This window comes from Myotis daubentonii, chromosome 14, assembly GCF_963259705.1.
Source record: "Myotis daubentonii chromosome 14, mMyoDau2.1, whole genome shotgun sequence".
Lineage (NCBI taxonomy): Eukaryota > Metazoa > Chordata > Mammalia > Chiroptera > Vespertilionidae > Myotis > Myotis daubentonii.
Genome location: NC_081853.1, coordinates 6,156,659 through 6,177,932, shown reverse-complemented (window position 1 = coordinate 6,177,932; position 21,274 = coordinate 6,156,659). Strand labels below are relative to the sequence as shown.

Genomic DNA, 21,274 nt, shown 5'->3' with positions numbered 1-21,274 from the left:
TCCCCACTGCCCTCAGAACAAACACTAATCCACTTCCAGATTCACAGGCCTCCGCAGAATTTTGCCCCTGCTCATGTCTCCAGCCGCCCGTCTCGCTGCTCCCCACCTCAAACCCCATGGGGCAGCCCCGAGGTTCCCCAGTGCCCTGGAGTCACAGTCATGGGGCAAGACAGCCCAGGAATGGAACTGGGACAAGCACGTGGAGAAGCTTGCACAGACCTATTCTTGTGCTTTGCCGTGTCTCCAATATCAATTCAACTTTACACCAAATCTTTCCAATTTCTAAAGTAACAATAAATTTTAAAGGTGAACGTGAGAAATCTTCTACTCATGACTAATCCTAAGTGCTATTCATTTGGAGTAATTTCTAGGAAAGAGCCACAGCTGGCCACATACTCAGCACAGTGACCAAGGTCTGAACTCAGGCCACTGAGAACCACCACCCTCCATTACCGTCGCCCCAAGCCTACCCTGCAAATCAACGCAAGTTCACAGTTTCTCCCGCGTTCCTGAAACCCTGAAGGCCGTCTTTGTACTGGGCCCGCAGTGAAGGGCAGGTACCAGGTGCCCTTTGGGACATGTTGTGATTAGTTTGTTCTTCACATGTCCCCCCTCCCCGCCCCTCCACCCCCCACCGCCTCAAATCTTTGATGCACATGAAGAGTCGTGGCTACTAAATCAACACCAGGATGTGCAAACGTTTCTGGAATGAGCAACAGCAAGGATGGTGCAACTGAGCTGCCTCCCCACGTGGCCCTCCCCACTGCCACCCTGAGCCCCATCGGACCTTTGCGCCATCTGTGGAAAGTGTCCCCCAGGGAGGGCATCAGGGGCAGCTCCGCCGGTGACGGGTTTGTCGCCAATCCCCTCTCAGCCCCAGGACTTGGACTCTCTGCGCCTCAGGTTCCCCGGATGTAAACTGAGAATAATCATCCCCGTTTCACATGGTTGTTGCCAGATCAAATGAAATAAAACAGAAGCACCAAGCCAGTGCCTGACCCTCATATGGCAGCAAAAATAACTGTTTAACAATTTGGGAAATGAAAATTATTCTAGTTTAATAAACCTTTAAAAATGCAAACTTAGCTTCAAATCCACTGCGAGAAATAATCGCTGAGCCCACCATCTAACCATAATGCCAAATGTCATACACATCATCTTAATCTTTGTGACCATCTGTGAGAATTATTCCCTTTCAGAGAAAAACTAATTGAGGTTTTATCCAGTTCAATAATTTTCAGAGCAAGAACCTGGCAGACCAGAATTTGAACTTGGTTTTCTCTGAACACAGAACTCATTCGCTTTTCTCCTCTGTCACTGTTTCCCAGACCCCAAAGCCAGGGAAAGGGGGGAGGCGAGCAGGGGCCTGCGGAGGACAGCGGCTCAGTGGTGATAACACAACACCTGAGTCAGCACAAACCCAGCACTCGGGGGCGAAGGGAAGGGAAAAGGTAAGCATTGTGTAACCGCCTGTCAGCCCAACAGGACCCTTGGGCAACCTAGCGAATGCTTTTCCAGCAGAAGTGGCTTATCGGCCAAGGCGGGTGACCGGCCGCACTGTGATTTTAAGCCAGTTGCCATGTGAGCCCTTATGCCTCTGTTCCCTTACATGCCACATGAAGGTGGTACAATCTCTCCTGCAGTGATGCTGTTAGGGTTAAGAAACAACATACAGAACTACAGTCTGTCCCAGAGGAAATGAATACTCCTGTGATTATTATGAAAGCCCTTTCACAACTAGACTTTCCACGGCCGCTTCCTACCTCGCCTAAGTTACCTGGATGGTCCCTCACCTTCTGTTACTCACCTGCATGCTCTAGAGCAGCGGTTCTCAACCTGTGGGTCGCAACCCCTTTGGGGGTCGAACGACTCGTTTACAGGGGTCGCCTAAGATCATCGGAAAACACATATATAATTACATATTGTTTTTGTGATTAATCACTACGCTTTAATTATGTTCCATTTGTAACAATGAAAATACATCCTGCATATCAGATATTTACATGACAATTCATAACAGTAGCAAAATTACAGTTATGAAGTAGCAACGATAACAATTTGATGGTTGGGGGTCACCACAACATGAGGAACTGTATTAAAGGGTCGCGGCCTTAGGAAGGTTGAGAACTACTGGTCTAGAGCAAACCGTGTGCAATGGCCCCTCTAGCTCCCCTGTTCTCTCCTCCGCCTGTGCACGCAGTCCACTCTGTCTGGAATGCCTCCCGCCTCCACCTTCTTCACCAAACTAGCTCCAGGTACTATTTCCCAAAATTTCATTAATGTATCGATTTCATCATCTGCTCAAACATGTACATATCTCTTAAGTTCTTCAGACAAAACATTTCCATCAAATAAAAGCAATGTATCAACTGCCAATTCCAGATTGAGTAGTAAAGAGAGTTGAAGGACGAATGATCTGAGGTTACTTACGTAATTTCTTTCCCTCCCCAAAATACAAGGTATTTCAGTGGCTTTCTGGGCACTGTGCCGGCAGAACTGGGCCAGGGTACAAGGGCAGCGAAGTTCTCCCTCCTGTGGGCCTGTGAGCGCCACCACCCACCATAACAGAAAAATGTTTCATTTACAGGAAACAAAACCAATCTGACCCGGGAGCTATGCCTTCCAGGCCTTCCCCACACAGGTTAATAGCTGAGCGTCTAAATCAGCGGTTCTCAACCTGTGGGTCGAGACCCCTTTGGCGGTCGAATGACCCTTTCACAGGGGTCGCCTAAGACCATCCTGCATATCAGATATTTACATTACGATTCATAACAGTAGCAACATTACAGTTATGAAGTAGCAACGAAAATAATTTTCTGGTTGGGTCACAACATAAGGAACTGTATTTAAAGGGCCAGAAGGTTGAGAACCACTGGTAAATCATCTGAGACGGGTTTCCTTTTCTAACAGCAGAAATCATAGCTGTACTTCATTTCTAAAAAAAAAGAAAAGTCACATCTTCCTTTTTCTAGGCAAGAAGGCAGGTACAGGTGAAGTCACAACTTCAGTGCAGCCTCCACAGCCTCGTTTGGCTGATAAGAACTTGCACATGACCTTTAGTCCTTCCCTTCTGAAGGCCGACACACATCACCCTCCACCGCCCACTTCCGGGAAGAGCAGACGGAGAAGCTGCAGCCACCCGTTCTGAAGTTTACACGTTTCCTTCAAGTACATACACCTCTCCCAGTTCCGGACAGAGCTCTGGGCTCCGCAGAGAAGCATAAGGTGGGACCTGGCGTAAGGAGTTTCCCACAATGCCTCTCTCTGGTCCTCTGACAGAACAGCTCTGAGGGCTTCACCCAGCTATAGTAGGGGAAATGTACCAGAGGCAACAAGACAACACTTAGAACCACGATTAACCATTTAAAAACAGCGCCCTCACCAAGATGTCCGCTAAGCCGGGTGCGACGGAGCGGGTGCATCTCATGCCATGGCTGTGCCTGCTGTACTCACTGCCATGTACCACAGCGCCCTGTTCTGGCTATTTGGACTATTCAGGGTCTATCTGCCAGATTTTGGGTCTGTGAGAAGAAGCCTAACCATGTAGATCTAAACTTTGCCCTGAAAGGTTTGAAAACCAGCCTAGCTGGATCCATAATAGAGTGCACAGCAGTCACGAACATGCCTGCTGAGGGGCATCTAGCACTGGGATTCAGACCCAGCTGTTGTTTACTAACCAAACAGCTCTGGGCAAGTCACTAAGCCACTCTAAGCTCTTAAAACACCTTATCAGACCCTACAAGTCTCCACAAGACCTGACCCCTGCTGACCTCTCGGAGCACTACCTGCATTGCCATTTTCCCCTCTAACTGCCTGGACATGCTGAGCTCATTCCTACCCCAGGGCCTTTGCATTGCTGTCCTCTCTGCCTAATACACTCTTCCCCAGAGTTTCACCTGGCTGGCTACTTTCAATACTCAGTCTCTGCTCAAATGTCAAAAAGTCAGCGCCAGGATCTCATAAACATAATGTTGAGCTATGTGAGTGCATGTTATATAATTTCATTTACATGAAGTAAAAAAGGAACAAAATCAGTGTGTGGTTGATATAAGTTAGGGGAGTAGTCACCCTTTTTAGGGGGAAGGTAGCGAAAGGAAGGAACACAGGTGATTCTTTGGGTTACTGCTAGATGATTCTTTTCTGGATCTGGATTTGGATTTGGTTACCTGGGCATGTTCAGTCTGTGAACTCAATGAGCTGTTCATTTACAACATACTGGAGGCCCGGGGCACGAGATTTGTGCAAAGGGCTCGGCCCCTGCCACCCACCTCGGCCTCCTCTTCCTCGGCCCCCGCCCTCCTCAAAGGCCACCTCGGCCCTCGCAACCCCAGCTTCTTCCAGAAGGTCGTCCAGAAGGATGTCTGGCCTAATTAGCATATTATGCTTTTATTATTATAAATATTTAGTATGTGTGTTATCTTGCAATAAAAAATTAAACCAAAACTAAAAAACTACCTCGTCAAATTGGTTTCCTTAATCATTTAATCTATACCACCCTACTGGCGAAGCTATTCATTCTCGATCCCATGACCATTTTGTTTTCTTCATAGCATTTGTGATTGGCTGAAGCCATCATTGCGGTTTCTGTATGTATGACCTAGCCCCTCCCCACTCCCATTAAAATAAAGTATGTGGCCAAGGGCTCTGCCTGGCTTGGTCACCACTCCCAAATGTCAGCCCCTAGAACAGTCCTGTTCTACCTATAGGCCAAATACAAAAATGCATGTAAAATAAGAAATGACTAAAGGATATAACATCAATCAAAAATCAAAACAGTAAAGCCAAGAAAGGAAATAAACTTTCAATGGCATTAGCATTAGGAAAATGTGTCAAAAGTTAAATTTAACTATGGGGAGGGGCTAGATGAAGTGTCGTGCTATGGGTCAAAGTTACTTCTCAAAGCCAACACTAGTTCTTTTATCTCTGTACACCCAACAGTTTTCACAAGGCCTGGTACAAAATGGGTCTGAGCCAAGAGTGGTAACAGATTTCTGAGATACCTGGTGAGGATTCTTAAGTTTTGTGGGAAAAGTGAGCGATGTTCAATTGTACATTAGCCAAGTTGGTTAGGTGTAGTCCCATGCACTGACAGATTGCTGGTTCAATTCCCGGCCACGGCACATACCTGGGTTTGATCCCCAGTCAGGGAGTGTATGGAAGGCAGCCATCGATGTTTTTCTCTCTCTCTCTTTCTTTCTCTTCCCCCACCCTCCCCCCCACCATGTCCTCAGGTGAAGATTTAAAGAAAAAAGAAGAAGTATCCAAGAATGTGAAGAGTTCCTTACAAGTCACGAGCAATACTCACCTACTTTCTTTTTTTGGGGGGAAGGGGGGGGCAATCCCATGATGTTTATAAAGAAAATAAAACTGTGTAGCAGTGCTAGTGAGATGGGTGTAATATAGTTACTATGGTATCCAGACTACCATGCATGCTGGCTAATGCATTTTCATGAAAATATACACTCACAAGGCAACAGCCTGATGCAAGGGAAACTTAAAAGTAAGCCTTTTATTCTGTGATCAGCTGTGTCACACTCTCTTTATAAACTTGAACAGTCATTAAAATTCTTTAGGCCTCAATTTTCCTGCCTGTGAAATGAGCTGGTTGGACTAGATGCTCAAATAATGCCCATTTTCTCGGACAGTTCTGACTTTAAAAATAACAATAAAATCTCAACATAACGAACTAATTCAGGCAAGGGAGTGTCCGTTAAAGCCAAAGTCCATTATATAATAAAGTAGGTTTTTCTGAATGTATATGTTAAAAATTGACAAAGTACTTAGTTTACCTTTTACTTATGTAGACACATTTGTGTAATTAAAATTAAGTATGTATGAAAAGTTAAGTTTCACAGAAGTTTTCTACTGTAATTTTAAATATATACTGAATAGGTCTAGTAAATGCATACATTCACCAAGTCACACCAACCAACAACAGAACCAATTACAGCACGTGACCACGGACTCTTGGATTTAAATATGTACGCTATAGTTGTAGATATGTAATATTTATTTATGAAGGTGAAATTACTAGTGTTTTTCCCAACATATGGCCTATTTGCTAAAACGTTAAACAGTGAATTAATAACAAAAAAAACCTGTTAATTTAATTATAAGCAAATCTTGGTTAAAAGCATTTTAAAAGTAACAGGGTGTTAATTTTCACATTCCACATACAGACCGGAAATTCTGTCTGTTAAATCCGAAGTCCGTTAAATCGAGGTCCACAAAATCAAGAGTGTTCTGTTCTCTCATCTGCTAAGCCTTCTGTGTACACAATAACACGTCATCTACAAGTGTGTACGTCAAGGTTACAGATGGAACTAAGAGGCTGGAGATCTGTGTACCTAGTCTTCTAGCTCTCCCCCACCAGGTTCTCAAGCGCTGTGTTCAGGCTCCCATTTCTTGGGCAGGCAAGCAAGAAGCCCTACACGTCAGCTAAACACTTGTGTTTCTCTGTGCCATTACTCCCTTTGCTTGCGTTTTCATGCCCTAGGCCCCAGTTTCTTATCAATTCAGGTCTACACGCACAGTTCTTGTTTTCTGTCACACCTAAATAATGACTGGGACTTGATCACCTGCAGGCATTCTCCTCACTCCATATTCCCAGTTACTAGTGATTTTAATTAGACAAAACCACTGTTCCTTCCGCTATCCCACCACACTGTCAGGTGCCTAGGAAGGATATCACAGTACTAAGGATTATCACCTTTTTATTTACATTAACAAAAAGAGAGAAATGAGAAGTCAGGAAATGGAAGGAGAAAACAAACAAAACAAAAAAAACTTCGCGGATGTCATAATTAGACAAAGGTTAAAGTAACTCAAAAAATCTTTAGTCGCTATCTTTAAATTTCCTGAAAAACTATACTATGCATATCCTGGTTAAAGCTGCACGGGTGCCAATTTGCTTCTCATCATTAAAGTGGGAAAATGGACAAGCAAGTGGCTCCGCTGTGGCTGAGCCCACAGTCCTTTCTGCAAAGGAGGGAAGAGATCAGAGAGGGAGCTGCAGTGGTGGATTGACTTCTCCAAGCCTGGCACCAACTACACACACACACACACACATGCGCACACACACACACAGACACACACACAGACACACACACACCCTCCCCTGCCTTCTGACCCCCAGGGTCTTCTGACCCCCCAGGGCCTTCTGACCCCCCCCCCGCCTTCTGACCCCCCAGGCCTTCTGATCCCCCAAGCCTTCTGACCCCCCAGGCCTTCTGACCTCCCAGAGCCTTCTGACCCCCCCCGCCAGGGCTTCCTGACCCCCCAGGCCTTCTGACCCCCGAGTCTGCAGAAGTAAACGCCATGGACGCCCAGTTCCAGCCGCCCCTATTGAGCACCCCAGGCCCCCTGGGGCTCTCACTCCCTGTGAACAGGAAAAGGCGGACGGGGCCAGCGCTCCGATGTGTGTTAGAGACGGAACTGATTTTCACTGAGTTTCTCGCCAGCTCGGCGCCCCGAGTCTGCACAGCGGGCAGCCCGAGAGCGGCTGGTGGGTTGGCAGGCGGGTTCCCACGTGGCCCTCGCGCGCTCGGGGTGGGGGCGCTTCGGCCGCTGAACGGGAAAGCGGGTCAAACCTCGGGCTCCAAACCGTGGGAGAACTTTTCCTAAACTTGCGGGGAGCGCTCGGCATGGGCCAGCGCCTCCGCCGGAGCTCGGGGCCACCCGCGCCGGGTGACAGCCGCGCGGCTCCCAGGCTGGGACCCCGGGCTGCCATCCCGCCCGGCCCCGGCCCGCGCCGCGCGGAGGTGCGGGTCCCCCGTGCGCCCCGGACGAAGCGCCGTGCCCCCGGGGCAGGAGGAGGGGACCGGCAGCGGCGCCCGCCAGCGCCCCGCTCACCTGCGACCTGGCCGCCAGGAGCCGGGGCCGGAGCGCTAGGTCTCGCAGAAGCGCCCGCGCGGCCGCCGGGGACGCCATCTTAGCAGGAACGGGGAGCGGGGAGCGGGGAGCGGGGCCGGAGGCGGGGAGGCGGGGAGGCCGGGAGGCGGCCTGGGGAGGAGGCAGGGAGGCTGCAAGGCCCGGAGGCGGGTCCGCCGGCCCCTTTGTCCCGCCCCCTCGGCAAGGCCCCGCCCACAAGACCCCGCCCCCACGAGGCCCCGCCCCTGCCACGTGCCCCGCGCGGGGTGCCAGGACCGCTCGGGTGGGTGAGCCCCGGGCGCCAGCGGAGGCCGGTCCCTCAGGCCTGGCCCCAAGGCCCCGGAGCCGCTTCAGAGGCGGGCGGCCCACGCGCTGTGCCCCCGGGATGCGGGTCTGAGCAAATGCAGATGCCCCGCAGCCCTGCGACCCTGGGGCTTCAGTTGTCCCCGGAGGATGGACAAGGGACTGCTGCTCCTGGCAGTGAGGGCTCCGAGGACCTGCCCACGCTGGCACAGTCTCCCAGTGACCTCTGCTCTCCTCCCGGGTCGCTGAGCCCTGCCTGGTGGTGACTTTTGAGCTGAGACCTGAAGGGATCAGGGGAGCAAGTAGATCTGGTGAGGCTGTTGGAAACCCTCTACATACTAGGGAGCTTTTTCTTCATCCTTATGGGTGATTAATGCTAAACTATTGAAGGATTCGAACCCTGTCCTCACCATCTCAACAGCAGACATTTGGAGTTTACCAACTCTGAACACTGATGTGTAATAAAAATTATTGTGGCAAATGTGTTCAGTGCCTGCCGAGCATTTTACAAATATGAACTAGTTTAGTCAACATAGCAACCTTTCCAGTAGGTACAAGTGTATATATATATATATATATATATATATATATATATATATATATGTGTGTGTGTGTGTGTGTGTGTGTGTGTGTGTGTGTGTGTGTGTGTGTATTCAAACCTGTAAGGAGTTTTTGTGAGTTTATTTGAGCCAAACTGTTGACAATTGCCAGGAAGCAGAATCTCAAGGGATTGAGATAGCGCTCCAGAGAATGGCGGGTTTTTTTTTTTTTTTTACCTTGTTTTAGACTTTGCAATCAAAGGAGGAGACATACGTGGTTTACATGAACTCCAATGGTGATGGATTAAGGAGGCGGGAGAAAGCAAAGCAGGGAAACCTCTGGAATGGATAAAAACTAAAATGATAGACACATACTTGTTTTACACAGACGATGGATACAGGATAGTTAACAATCAATGATTAACATGGTAACAATGAGGGAATTTGCCCTGGTGCCATTAGTTGTGCCCTGAGGGGGTCCAGAAAAAAGGGAAGTTGCAAGTTAGCCTGATATTCTGCAGGTATGTTATCTTAGATGCAAAAAGACAATAGGCTCACTAAAGAGAATAGTTGATCTTTGTCAGGAAAGATACTGGCCTAAGACATGACTACCCACTATAAACTGCTTTTTAACTAAAAGGTTTTCATTTCAGACCAGCCTTTGTGGTGACTTTAGGTCCCTTGAGTTTGCAAGGCCGCTGCGCAAGCCTTCCCTGAGTTAGTCAGGTTAGCATGTGGCCCCTTTTCATCCACAAAGGTTTTATTTGTTTGTTTTCTTTTTAGTTTGAGAACTAAAAAATGCAAACTAAGCCATAGAGAGACAAACGCTCAAGTTTCTTGGTAACTCAAGAGACAGATTACTCTGCTTTCCTCCACTGGATTCCTAAAAGCTAACAAATTGTAAATGCAGGTGTGTCTAAATGCTGCTTCCAGAGAACCTAGACACACTGGTGCAAAACCCATTTTCTACGAGGGGTCTAAGTCAGCTGTGACATGTGGAAACGTTGACTAAGGGCAAATAAACAGCTATTCTATGCTTTTTCTTTGTCAAAATTGCAATGTAGACTGCTTGAACAGAGACTGGGTGGACGAAGGGGCCACATGCTAACCTGACAAGCTCAGGGAAGGCCTGCGTGGCGGTCTTGCAAACTCAAAGACCTAAAGTAACCTCAAAGGATGGTCTGAAGTTAAAACTTTAGGTTACTTCACAGCCTTAGTTTGTTTCTCTGTGGAAAGGGGATTATACTAGAACCTATTTTGCCAAAGAGATGTGTTTTCAAGTTCTTGAGATACCAGTGGCTGTTATCCACCATGCCTTCTTGACGCAACTAAAAAATTTCTTCTTTGTTTATTTATTTTATTAATATCTACATCTGTGAGCCTCAGTTTCCCCATTAGTAAAATGAAGGCCAGGTGTAACAGCATCTTATGTGAACTGGGAGTTAACAATATAGCACTTCTCATAAACCTGCCTACGTTGTTGAGTTCTAAAACTCCATGAACAAACTTTGCATTTAGAACACACTGCCTACTCTGTTTCCTAAGCTAATCATCTCAAGAAGGAAAATAAACAAAGAGTAGGCCCACACACCTTCTCTTTCATCCCAGCAGTGCTGCTAACAGTGAAATAATGTGCTGGTTTTCACATCCACATGGATTTCTCCAAGGACCCTGAGTTGCCAAAGAGGCATGTCATGAAACCCAGCACCAGGGTAGCGCACCCAGCAATTCCAATGGTTGTTTGTCATTACCTTTTCTTTTAAGCATAAAAACCATTTGACAAATACAAACTCATTATAACCTGCAGAACTGAGTAGAATTCTTAAAGAAACAACCCTAATTGTCATGAATAATGTATTTGAGTTCATGCTGCTGCATGTCAGAAATGAAAGTCACTATTAGGATGATGAAATAAAGGGCATTTATGGATTTTGTTCCATTATTTTTGAGTGGATAACAAATTTCTTGAATTTATAGGCAAAGAAACGTTGGCTTTCATTATGTACACAGGCGATGTCTCTGCTCTGTTTGTGACGGCCGTTTTTAACCAATGCTTCAGTTGTTCTATTGGCCCAGAAAGAAGTGCCATTGTGCAAATGTTATTTTTCCCTCTTCAATATGCATGAACATGATTAATTTTAAAGGCATTTTTCAGGAGCTTATTTAAATTATAAGGTGCCCAGAAAAAAGGAATCCATAAGTAAAAGCATCTCTTCTTATAAAATCACAGTCGGCTCGGGAGAAATTCTCACTAAATGCATGAGAGAATTCAGGGGAGGCAAGGCCACAGCAGTGTAGCAGGTCTAAGTTAAGATGAAAAAGAAAGAAGAGAAGGAAGCTCATGAACCAGAGAAGGAGCAGTAGGGAAGTCAGCGGGGAAGACAGTAGGTGGAGAACAGGAAGTAATGACAAACAAGGGAGTATGGAGACAGATGGAGAAGGTAAGAGCAAAGTGAAGAACATTACACAAAGGACAGTGGACAGACATGGACTGAGAGAGAAATGGCGCCAGATTATGGGGAAGAAGTTCCCTTCAGAAACAAAACCTACATTCCCTTGCCATCAGTAGCCTGCGTTTAGCATTTTCAGTATTACTGCCTTCTTTCTTTTAAATCTACACTAATAAAAGAGAAACATGGTAATTGGTGTACGACCGCTACCCTTTTCATTGGCTAATCAGCGAGATATGCAAATTAACTGTCAGCCAAGATGGCGGCCGGCAGCCAGGCAGCTTGAAACTAACATGAGGCTTGCTTGCCTCAGTGACGGAGGAAACCAACGTTCCCCGCCTGTGCTGCAGGCCTCTGAGCCTGCAGTTTAAGAAACATTGTAACGAATACTGCCGGACTTCAGCCAGCAGATTCACAACATTGTAAGCAAAGGCCAGAAACCTACTTTCAGTGGAGGCCTAAGAGCTGGAGCCAAGCCTCAAGGTAAAGTTGGCCCAGAATAAAAAAAAAAGAAAAAAGAAAAAAAGGAGCGGTTGGGAGCTTCCGTCACCCCCAGCCTGAAAACAGCCCTCAGCCCCTCACCCAGACTGGCCAGGCACCCCAGTGGGGACCCCCACCCTGAAGGGTGTGTGACCAGCTGCAAACAGCCATCATCCCCTCACCCAGGCTGGCCAGGCACCTGAGTGGGGACCCCCACCCTGATCCAGGACACTCTTCAGGGCAAACCAGCCGGCCCCCACCCGTGTACCAGGCCTCTATTCTATATAGTAAAAGGGTAATATGCCTCCCAGCACCGGGATCAGCGGAGCCGCGAGGACTCCCGGCACTGGGATCAGCGTGACAGGGGGCAGCGCCCAAACCCCCTGATCGCCCTGCGGCTCTGTGTGTGACAGGGGGTGGCACCCCAACCCCGCCCCCCCACTGGCCCTGCTCTGTGTGTGACAGGGTAGAGCCATAACCTCCCCATCGGCCCTGCCCTGAGTGTGAGAGTGGTGGCGCCCCAACCCCCTGATCAGCCCTGCTCTGTGGGTGATAGAGGGCGGTGCCCCACCCCCTGATGGGCCCCGCTCTGTGAATGACAGGGTACAGAGCCCCAACCCCCCTGATGGGCCCTGCTCTGTGAGTGACAGGGGGCAGTGCCCCAACCCCCCGATTGGCCCTGCTCTGTGCATGACAGGGGATCGCGCCGCAACCTCCCCATCGATCCTGCCTTGAGTGTGACAGGGGACGGTGCCCCAACCCCCCAATCGGCCCTACCCTGATCATGATTGAGGGTGGCATCACAACCTCCCAATCTCCCTGCTCTGTGCATGACAGGGGATGGCGCCCCAACTCCCCAATCAGCCCTGCTCTGAGCCCGACCAGGGGCTGCACCTAGGGATTGGGCCTGCACTCTGCCACCCGGGATCAGGCCTAAGCCAGCAGGTAGTTATCTCCCGAGGGGTCCCAGACTGTGAGAGGGCACAGACCGGGCTGAGGGACCCCTCTTCCCCCCGAGGGCACAAATTTTTGTGCACCGGGTCTCTAGTACTAAAATAAAAATTGAAGGAACATTCCATTTCAAGTGTCCTGGTTCCTTAGAAAGAAAGCAGTCACAACAATGATCATACAGAATTGCCTTTCAGAGTTTTTTTAAAATGTCTTTAGGGCCATAGTCTCAAGAAATTTTGATTCAGTAGGTGAGTAGGCCCAGGGATCTCTCACCCCACCATTTTTTTAAAATATATTTTTATTGATTTCAGAGAGGAAGGGAGAGGGAGAGAGAGATAGACACATCAATGATGAGAGAGAATCATCTATCAGCTGCCTCCCGCACACCTCCTACTGGAAATCAGGCCTGCAACCCAGGTATGTGCCCTTGACCTGAATCGAACCTGGGACCCTTCAGTCAGCAGGTTGACGCTCTATCCACTGGGCTAAACCAGCTAGGGCCTCACCATCTATTGTAGATGGTCCACGGTCCAGGCTGGAGAGACATTGACCCAGAAGGGGGAACTTTGAGAAGACTGGAGGGAGAGGGCAGCCATCATGCAATTCCCTTCTTTCTCATTTCCTTTCCATTTCTGACGCACTTCTACTGCCCTCCTTAAACTTTCTGTCCAAAGTCTCCACGCTGTGCACTCTGCCTGAAATCCCCATCCTGTGGTTCACCAGCCTCCGGCGCTCTCTCTCATCCCTTCAGGGAGCCTCCCTCCGAGCAAGGCTGGGCCCTCTCAGTGGTTATCACAGGGCAATTACTACACCAGCTCCCTGTCGGCTCTTCTGCAAGGACAAGGACTGTGTCTTCTTCAATGTTTTTATCCTGCTCACAGTACATTTCCTAAAGCAGAAAGGATAAACAGATAAAGAGGAAGCTGATGCAATAATCACCCTTATAAGAGAATTCCGAGTAATTAAGGTCTTGAAATCTGTCAGTACCTCCCTGCAAGACAGGAGGTGGAGGGCCCTGGAGGGCATAACCTGCCCATTATCACACACTAGGCTGGTGGATTTATACACTGTCCTTCAGAGTTCCTAGATGCCTTAGAGATCCATCTCTCTCTCTCTCCCTCTCTCCCCCCACACACACATTTATTGAACACTTTTAAAAATATTTATTTTACAATTACAGTAGACATACAATATTATATTAGTTTTAGGTACAAAATATAGTGATTAGACATTTGCATAACTTACAAAGTAAGAGCCCCATTAAGTCTAGTACCACCCTGGCACCATACATAGTAATTACAATATTATTGACTATATTCCCTATGCTGTACCTTAAATCCCTGTGACTATTTTGTAACTACCAATCTATACTTTTTAATCCCTTCCCCTTTTCTACCCAGTCCTGAACCCCACTCCCCTCTGGCAACCACTTGCCTGTTCTCTGTATCTATGAGTCTCTGTTTTGTTTATTTATCTTGTTCCTTAGATTTTACATATAAGTGAAATCGTATGGTATTTGTCTTTCTCTGTCTGACTTATTTCACTTAGCCAAGTAGCCTCTAAGTCCATCCATGCTGTCACAAATGGTAAGATTCCATTCTTTTTTTGTGGCTGAATTAATATTCCATTGTATCTATGCACCATATTTTCTTCATGCAATTGTCTAATGCAGGGCACTTAGGTTACTACCGTATCTGGAATATCCTATATAATAAAAGGGTAATATGCAGATTGACCCTAATGGGAGAACCACCAGTCACAATGATGCACACTGACCACCAGGGGGCAGATGCTCAATGCAGGAGCTGCCCCCTGGTGGTCAGTATACTCCCACAGGGGGTGCTCTGCTCAGCCACAAGGCGGGCTGATGGCTGCAAGCGCAGCAGCAGTGGCAGGAGCCTCTCCTGCTTCCTGGGCAGCACTAAGGATGTCTGACTATGGCTTAGGGGAGCAGGCCTAAGCCACAGTCAGACATCCTCCCGAGAGCTCCCGGGCTGCCAGAGGGATGTCTGACTGCCAGCTTAGTCCCAATCCCCTGGGGAGCAAGCCTAAGTTGACAGGTGGACATCACCCAAGCGGTCCCGGACTGCAAGAGTGCACAGGCTGGGCTGAGGGACCTCCCCTTACCCCCCCCCCCCCAGTGCATGAATTTTCATGCACCAGGCCTCTAGTTGTAAGTAATGCTGCAATGAAAATGGAGGTACATATATCTTTTCAAATTAATGTTTGGGGTTTCTTCAGATAAATAGCCAGAAGTGGGTTTGCTTGTCAGAAGTAGTTGTATATTTTTATTTTTTGAGGATCCTCTATACTGTTTGAGTGCTACATCAATTTACAATCCCACCAACAGTGCACAAGAGTTTTCTTTCTCCACATTCTTATCAACACTTGTTTGTTGAGGTAATATTTCCCTGTGGTCTTATTGTGAATTTCCCTGGTAAGTAGTGATGTTGAGTAGCTTTTCATATGTCTGATGGCCATCTGAATGGCCTCTTTGGAGAAATGTCTATTCAGGTCCTCTGCCAATTTTTAAATTGAATGGTTTGGGTTTTTTTAATCTTAAGTTGTATGTGTCCTTTATATATTTAGGATAGTACCCCTTATTGGATGTATCATTGGTGAATATCTACCCCTATTCAGTAGGTTGTCTTTTTATTTTGTTAATGGTTTCCTTCATAATATATTTTTGTTTGATGTAATTCAATGCATTTATTTATTTTTCTTTTGTATCCCTTTCCTGGGTAGATATTTCCCCAAATATTCTATTGCTAAGAATAATGTTAGAGAGTTTACTGCCTATGTTTTCTTCTAGGAGTTTTATGGTTTGGGTCTTACATTTAAGTCTTTATTCCATTTTGAGTTTATTCTTGTATATGGTATAAGAAAGTGATCTACAGCAGCATGGATGGAACTGGAGAACATTATGCTAAGTGAAATAAGCCAGGAAGTGAAAGAAAAACACCACATGATCTCACTCATTTATGGATAATAAAGAACATTATAACCTGATGAACAAAAAGATAGATACAGAGGCAGAAAAGCATGGAACAGACTGTGAAATTACAGTAGGAAGGCTGGGGAGTGTTGTTTGGGGGGGGGGGGTAAGAGATCAACTGAAGGACTTGTATGCATGCATATAAGCATAACCAATGGACACAAGACACCGGGGCGAGTGGGGTGAGGGCATGTACCGGGGGGTAGGGGAGGCCAGGGGAAGGGTCAATGGGGGGGAAAAAAGGAAACATATGTACTACTATCTGTAATACTTTAAACCAGTGGTCGGCAAACTCATTAGTTAACAGAGCCAAATATCAACAGTACAATGACTGAAATTTCTTTTGAGAGCCAAATTTTTTTAAACTTAAACTATATAGGTAGGTACATTGTTATTAACTTAATTAGGGTACTCCTAAGGCTTAGGAAGAGCCACACTCAAGGGACCAAAGAGCCGCATGTGGCTCACGAGCCACAGTTTGCCAACCACGGCTTTGAACAATAAAATAAAATTTTTTTAAAAGAAAGTGATCTAGGTCCATTTTTTGCATGTGACTGTCCAGTTTTTCCAACCTCATTTATTGAAGAGACTGTTTTACCCATTGTAGAATCTTGCCTCCTTTGTAATAGATTGACCATATAGGTGTGGGTTTATTCCTGAGCTCTCTATCATATTTTATTGATCTATGTGTCTGTTTTTATGCCAATATTACATTGTTTTGGTTATTATAACCTTGTAGTATAGTTTGATATCAGGTAGCATGATACCTCCAACTTTGTTCTTCCTTCCTAAGACTGTTTTAGTTATTCTGGGTCATTAGTGGTTCTGTATAAATTTTTAGGATTATTTGTTCTACTTCTGTAAACACTGCCATTGGTATTTTGTTAGGGATTGCATTAAATCTGTAGATTGTTTTGTGTATTATGGACATTTGAACAATGTTAATTCTTCCTTGTATCTTCTTCAATTTATTTTCTCAATGTCTTATACTTTTCTGAGTATAGGTCTTTTACCTCCTTGGCTAAATTTATTCCTAGGCATTTTATTCTTGTTCATGCAATTGTTGATTGGATTGTTTACTTAATTTTGCTTCTGATAGTGTATAAAAATGCAACATATCTGAATATGAATTTTGTATCTTGCAGCACTACTGAATTTACTTATTTTAATCCTTTTGGTTGAATCTTTAGGGTTTTATAGTACTACTAGAGGCCTGGTGCACAAAATTTGTGCACTCGGGAGGGGGTGTCCCTCAGCCTGACCTACGCCCTCCTGCAGTCAGAGCCATCAGCCACCACTGCTGCGCTCGCCAGCCGGCTTCTGGCTGAGCAGCGCTCCCCCTGTGGAAGCGCACTGACCACCAGGGGGCAGCTCCTGCATTGAGCGTCTTCCCCCTGGTGGTCAGTGCACATCATAGTGACCAGTCATTCTGCTGTTGGGTCAATTTTCATATTAGCCTTTTATTTTATAGGATGTTATCTGCAAATAATGACAGTTTTACTTCTTCCTTTCCAATTTGGGTGCCTTTTCTTTTCTTTTTTTATCTGATTGCTTTAGCTGGACTTTCAACATTATGTTGATTAAAGGGACAAAAGTGGACATACTTTTCTGTTCCTGATTAAAGGAAAAGCTTTCAGCTTTTTACCATTGAATATGATCTCAGCTGTATGTTTTTCATAGATGGCCTGTATTATGTTGAGGTATATTCCATCTATACCCACTTTGTTCAGAATTTTTAATATAAACTAGAGGCCCAGTGCACAGATTCATGCACTAGTGGGGTCCCTCACACTGGTGCACAATCAGGGCTGGGGAGGGACCGCAGGAGGGCTCCAGGGCATGTTCGGCACGTCTCGCCCAGTCCCAATCAGCCAGACTCCAGCAGTAAGCTAACCAACCAGTCGGAGCATCTGCCCCCTGGTGGTCAGTGCACATGATAGTGACTGGTCGAACAGTCAAATGAACCATCGGACACTTAGCCTATTAGGCTTTTATTACATAGGATGGATTTGGATTTTGTCGAATACTTTTTCTGCATCTATTAATTTGATCACATGATTTTTATCCTTCATTTTGTTGATTGATTTGTTGATATTGAATGAACCTTATATCCCAGGAGAAAATACCAGTAGATAATTTTGCATGATTTTTTTTTAATGTTTTTCTGAATTTGGTTTGCTAATATTTTGGTGAAGGTTTTTGCATCTCTGTTCATCATGGATATTGGCATACACACACACACACACACACACACACACACACACACACTAGCGAATTCGTGCACAGGTAGGGTCCGGCTGACCCACCCCAATCAGGGCGATATGGCTGGGCTGGCTGGGGGGAGGGGCCGTGGGAGGTTGGTTGGCTTCCCCATCCCAATCGGGGTTGGGGGGGGGGCGATTGGGGGTGGCCCAGCTGTGGGGAGGGGCCTGGAGAAGACCCACTGAGCTGGAACTGAGCTTGGGCCCCAGGCTTCCCAGGGAGGACACCCTCATCAAGGAAACAGAAACCACCAAAAGGCTATGAAAACAGGCCCTGAGCTCCCTTGGGCCAGGCAGACTCAGAGCTGGTGTCTGTGTGTACATTAGACACAGCCCAGCACTCGCCTTTGTCTGTTGGTCAAATCCATTGCATTGAAAAACTTGTTCCCCTTCTTCTTTTTACCCTTATAGCAAATACAGGCCAATTGGAAGACGTGGGCCCCAGTGGCAGAGCCAGGCCCCACAATCACCTGGAATTTAGGCCTAAGACAACTGGGTGGGTAGCAATCTCCATGGAACAGAACACACTGTTTTAGAGTCTTAATTCTCTCTAAAAGGTGCCTAGCTGCTCCTCTTTAGCCAGGATAGACTAAACTAAGGAACCAAAGACCGAGTTTCCTTTGAGGTGGGATCCACCAGGAGCTGGTTGGTGGCAAGGCCCCCACAGGCAGCTGCCTTCCCCCCAAGCTCGGAGCTCTCTGAGCTGGTCCGTTTCTGGTGGTGCCAGGTCCTGAGCTGCTAGTTGGGCAGCAGGTCCACAGGGTTTCTCTCCGTTGCCTTCCTGGCCTCCAGAGCAGTAACCTCTCGCCAGGTGAGCCAGGCAGCTGGGCTGTCGCTAGAGCCTGGACTCGAAGAGCGAAGGAGCTGGCCCGGGCCAAGAGGGACCTGCAGGTGGCCAGGCTGTGCCCCCCACCCTGCTTCTCAGACTCGCTCACATGGATCAGGCCAAAGCCCGGCTGCCTGAGACTGGCACCACGTGGGGAGGGTCTCAGCGGGGAGAGGGGCGCCCTGACCTGCCAGCCTTGGAGGATCATCTCAGTGCCCAGCTGATTGAATTCATCCCACAGAGCTTCATCTCAAGCTGCACACTCACGCTGGCCACCTTCTCGTTCTTCTTTACCGGTGCCTTGGTGGTGGCTGTGCTACTGGCCCTGAGGCCCTCGGGCTTGGCAGCGGCACTGGTGACGGCCCCTGCAGCTGGAGTGTCATAGTGACCAGTCGTTTGGCTTTTATTATATACTAGAGGCCCGGTGCACAAAAATTTGTGCACTCGGGGTTGGGAGAGGAGGTCCCTCAGCCTGGCCTGTGCCCTCTCACAGTCTGGGACCCATCAGGAGATAAGGACCTGCTGGTTTAGGCCTGCTCCCGGGTGGCAGAGGGCAGGCCTAATCCTAGGTGTAACCCCTGGTCGGGCTCAGAGCAGGGCCCATTGGGGAGTTGGGGCCCCGCCTCCTGTCATGCACAGAGCAGGGCGGATTGGGAGGTTGCGATGCCACCCTCAGTCATGCTCAGGGTAGGGCTGATTGGGGGGTTGGGCCACCACCCCCTGGCACACTCAAGGCAGGGTCCATAAGGAGGTTGCAGCGCCACCCCCTGTCATGCACAAAGCAGGGCCGATCAGAGGGTTGGAGCTCCGCACCCTGTCACACTGATCCCGGTGCTGGGAAGCCTCCCTGCTCCCCTGATCCCTGGCCCGGAGGCCTCTCTGCTCCCCTGATCCCTGGCCCGGAGGCCTCTCTGCTCCGCTGATCGGGGGGCCTCTGACTCCGCTGATCACGGGGCGGGAGGCCTCTGGACTCCGCTGATCACCGGGGCTGGGAGGCCTATGGACTCTGCTGATCACCGGGCCGGGAGGCCTCTGGACTCCGCTGATCACCGGGGCTGGGAGGCCTATGGACTCCGCTGATCACCGGGCCGGGAGGCCTCTCGGCTCCGCTGATCACTGGGGCCGGGAGGCCTCTCGGCTCCGCTGATCGCGGGGCCTCCGACTCCGCTGATCACCGGGGCCGGGAGGCCTCTCGGCTCCGCTGATCACCGGGGCCGGGCCTCTTGGCTCCGCTGATCACCGGGGCCGGGAGGCCTCTCGGATCCGCTGATCACCGGGGCTGGGAGGCCTCTCGGATCCGCTGATCACCTGGGCTGGGAGGCCTCTCGGATCTGCTGATCCCAGGCCCTGAGGCCTCTCTGCCCTGCTGCTTCAGGGCTGTTTGGCTTCGCTCTGCTTGGAGCCTGAGTATGCAAATTAGCTGCCATCTTTTAGCTTCTATCATTGAAACATTGTATCTTTTGGAGTTGTTGCTTCAGGAGCTCAGAGCCCCGCAGCTGCGGGGATCCTTGACTTTCTCCATCGCTGGGGCAACCAAGCCTCCTATTCTCAGCTGCCTGGCTGCCAGCCGCCATCTTGGCTGACAGTTAATTTGCATATCTCGCTGATTAGCCAATGAAAAAGGTATCGGTTGTACGCCAATTACCATTTTTCTCTTTTATTAGTATAGGATGTATATATACTCTTTTCCAAATGCCTTTGTATGGTTTTGAAGTCAGGGTAATTAATTCATAAAACTTCTTAAGTTTATGAATTCAAACTCCATAAATGAATTTGGAAACCTACCCTCCTCTTCAATTTTTTGAAATAGTTTGAGAAGTATAGGTATTAATTCTTCTTTGAACATTTGGAAAAGTTCACCTGTGAAGCCATCTGGTACAAGATTTTTGTTTGTTGGATTTTTTTAAAAATTATTATTGGTTCAATTTTGTTAGTAGTTATCAGTCTGCTCAGATTTACTGTTTCCTCTTGATTCAGTTTGGAAGATTGTTTCTGGAAATGTATTTATTTATTCCAGATTATCCAATTTGTTGGCATATAATTGTTTATAGTATTTTCTTATAATTCTTTGCATTTCTGTGGTTTCACTTGTCACTTCCTCTTTCATTTCTGATTTTATTTATTTGGGTCCTGTCTCTTTTTTTTCCTTGATTCTGCCTAATGTTTAACAATATTGTTTAACTTTTTAAAGAACCTTTTCATTGATCTTTCTATTGCTTTTTTAGACTCTATTTTGTTTATTTCCACTCTGACTTTTATTAATTCCTTCCTCCTACTCACTTTGCACTTTGTCCTTCCCTCTCTAGTTCCTTTAGGTACAGGGTTATATTATTTATTTGACATTGTTTTTTATTTCTTGAGGTAGGCTTGCATTGCTATAAATTTTCTTTTAGAACTGCTTTGTCTATGTCCCAAAGAGTTTGGGTTGTTGTGTTTTCATTTTCATTAGTCTCAAGGAATATTTTTCTTTCTTCCTTGATCTCATTGAAATCCTATTCATTATTTAGTAGCATGTTATTTAGCCTCCATACTCTTGTGGTGTGTGTGTGTGTGTGTGTGTGTGTGTGTGTGTGTGTGTATGTGTTTTCAGTTTTCTTCTA

General features: G+C 47.4%; 1 protein-coding gene across 1 annotated transcript in view; it reads right to left on the bottom strand.

Annotated features, from left to right (window-relative positions):
* The window catches only part of SUCLG2 (succinate-CoA ligase GDP-forming subunit beta), a 244,502-nt gene extending 236,485 nt beyond the window's left edge, over positions 1-8,017 (bottom strand). The window contains exon 1 of the mRNA XM_059663021.1: positions 7,852-8,017. Coding sequence (XP_059519004.1) covers positions 7,852-7,929 — 78 coding nt within the window. The 5' untranslated portion in view covers positions 7,930-8,017. The remainder of the gene's footprint in view (positions 1-7,851) is intronic.
* Positions 8,018-21,274: the final 13,257 nt, after the last annotated feature.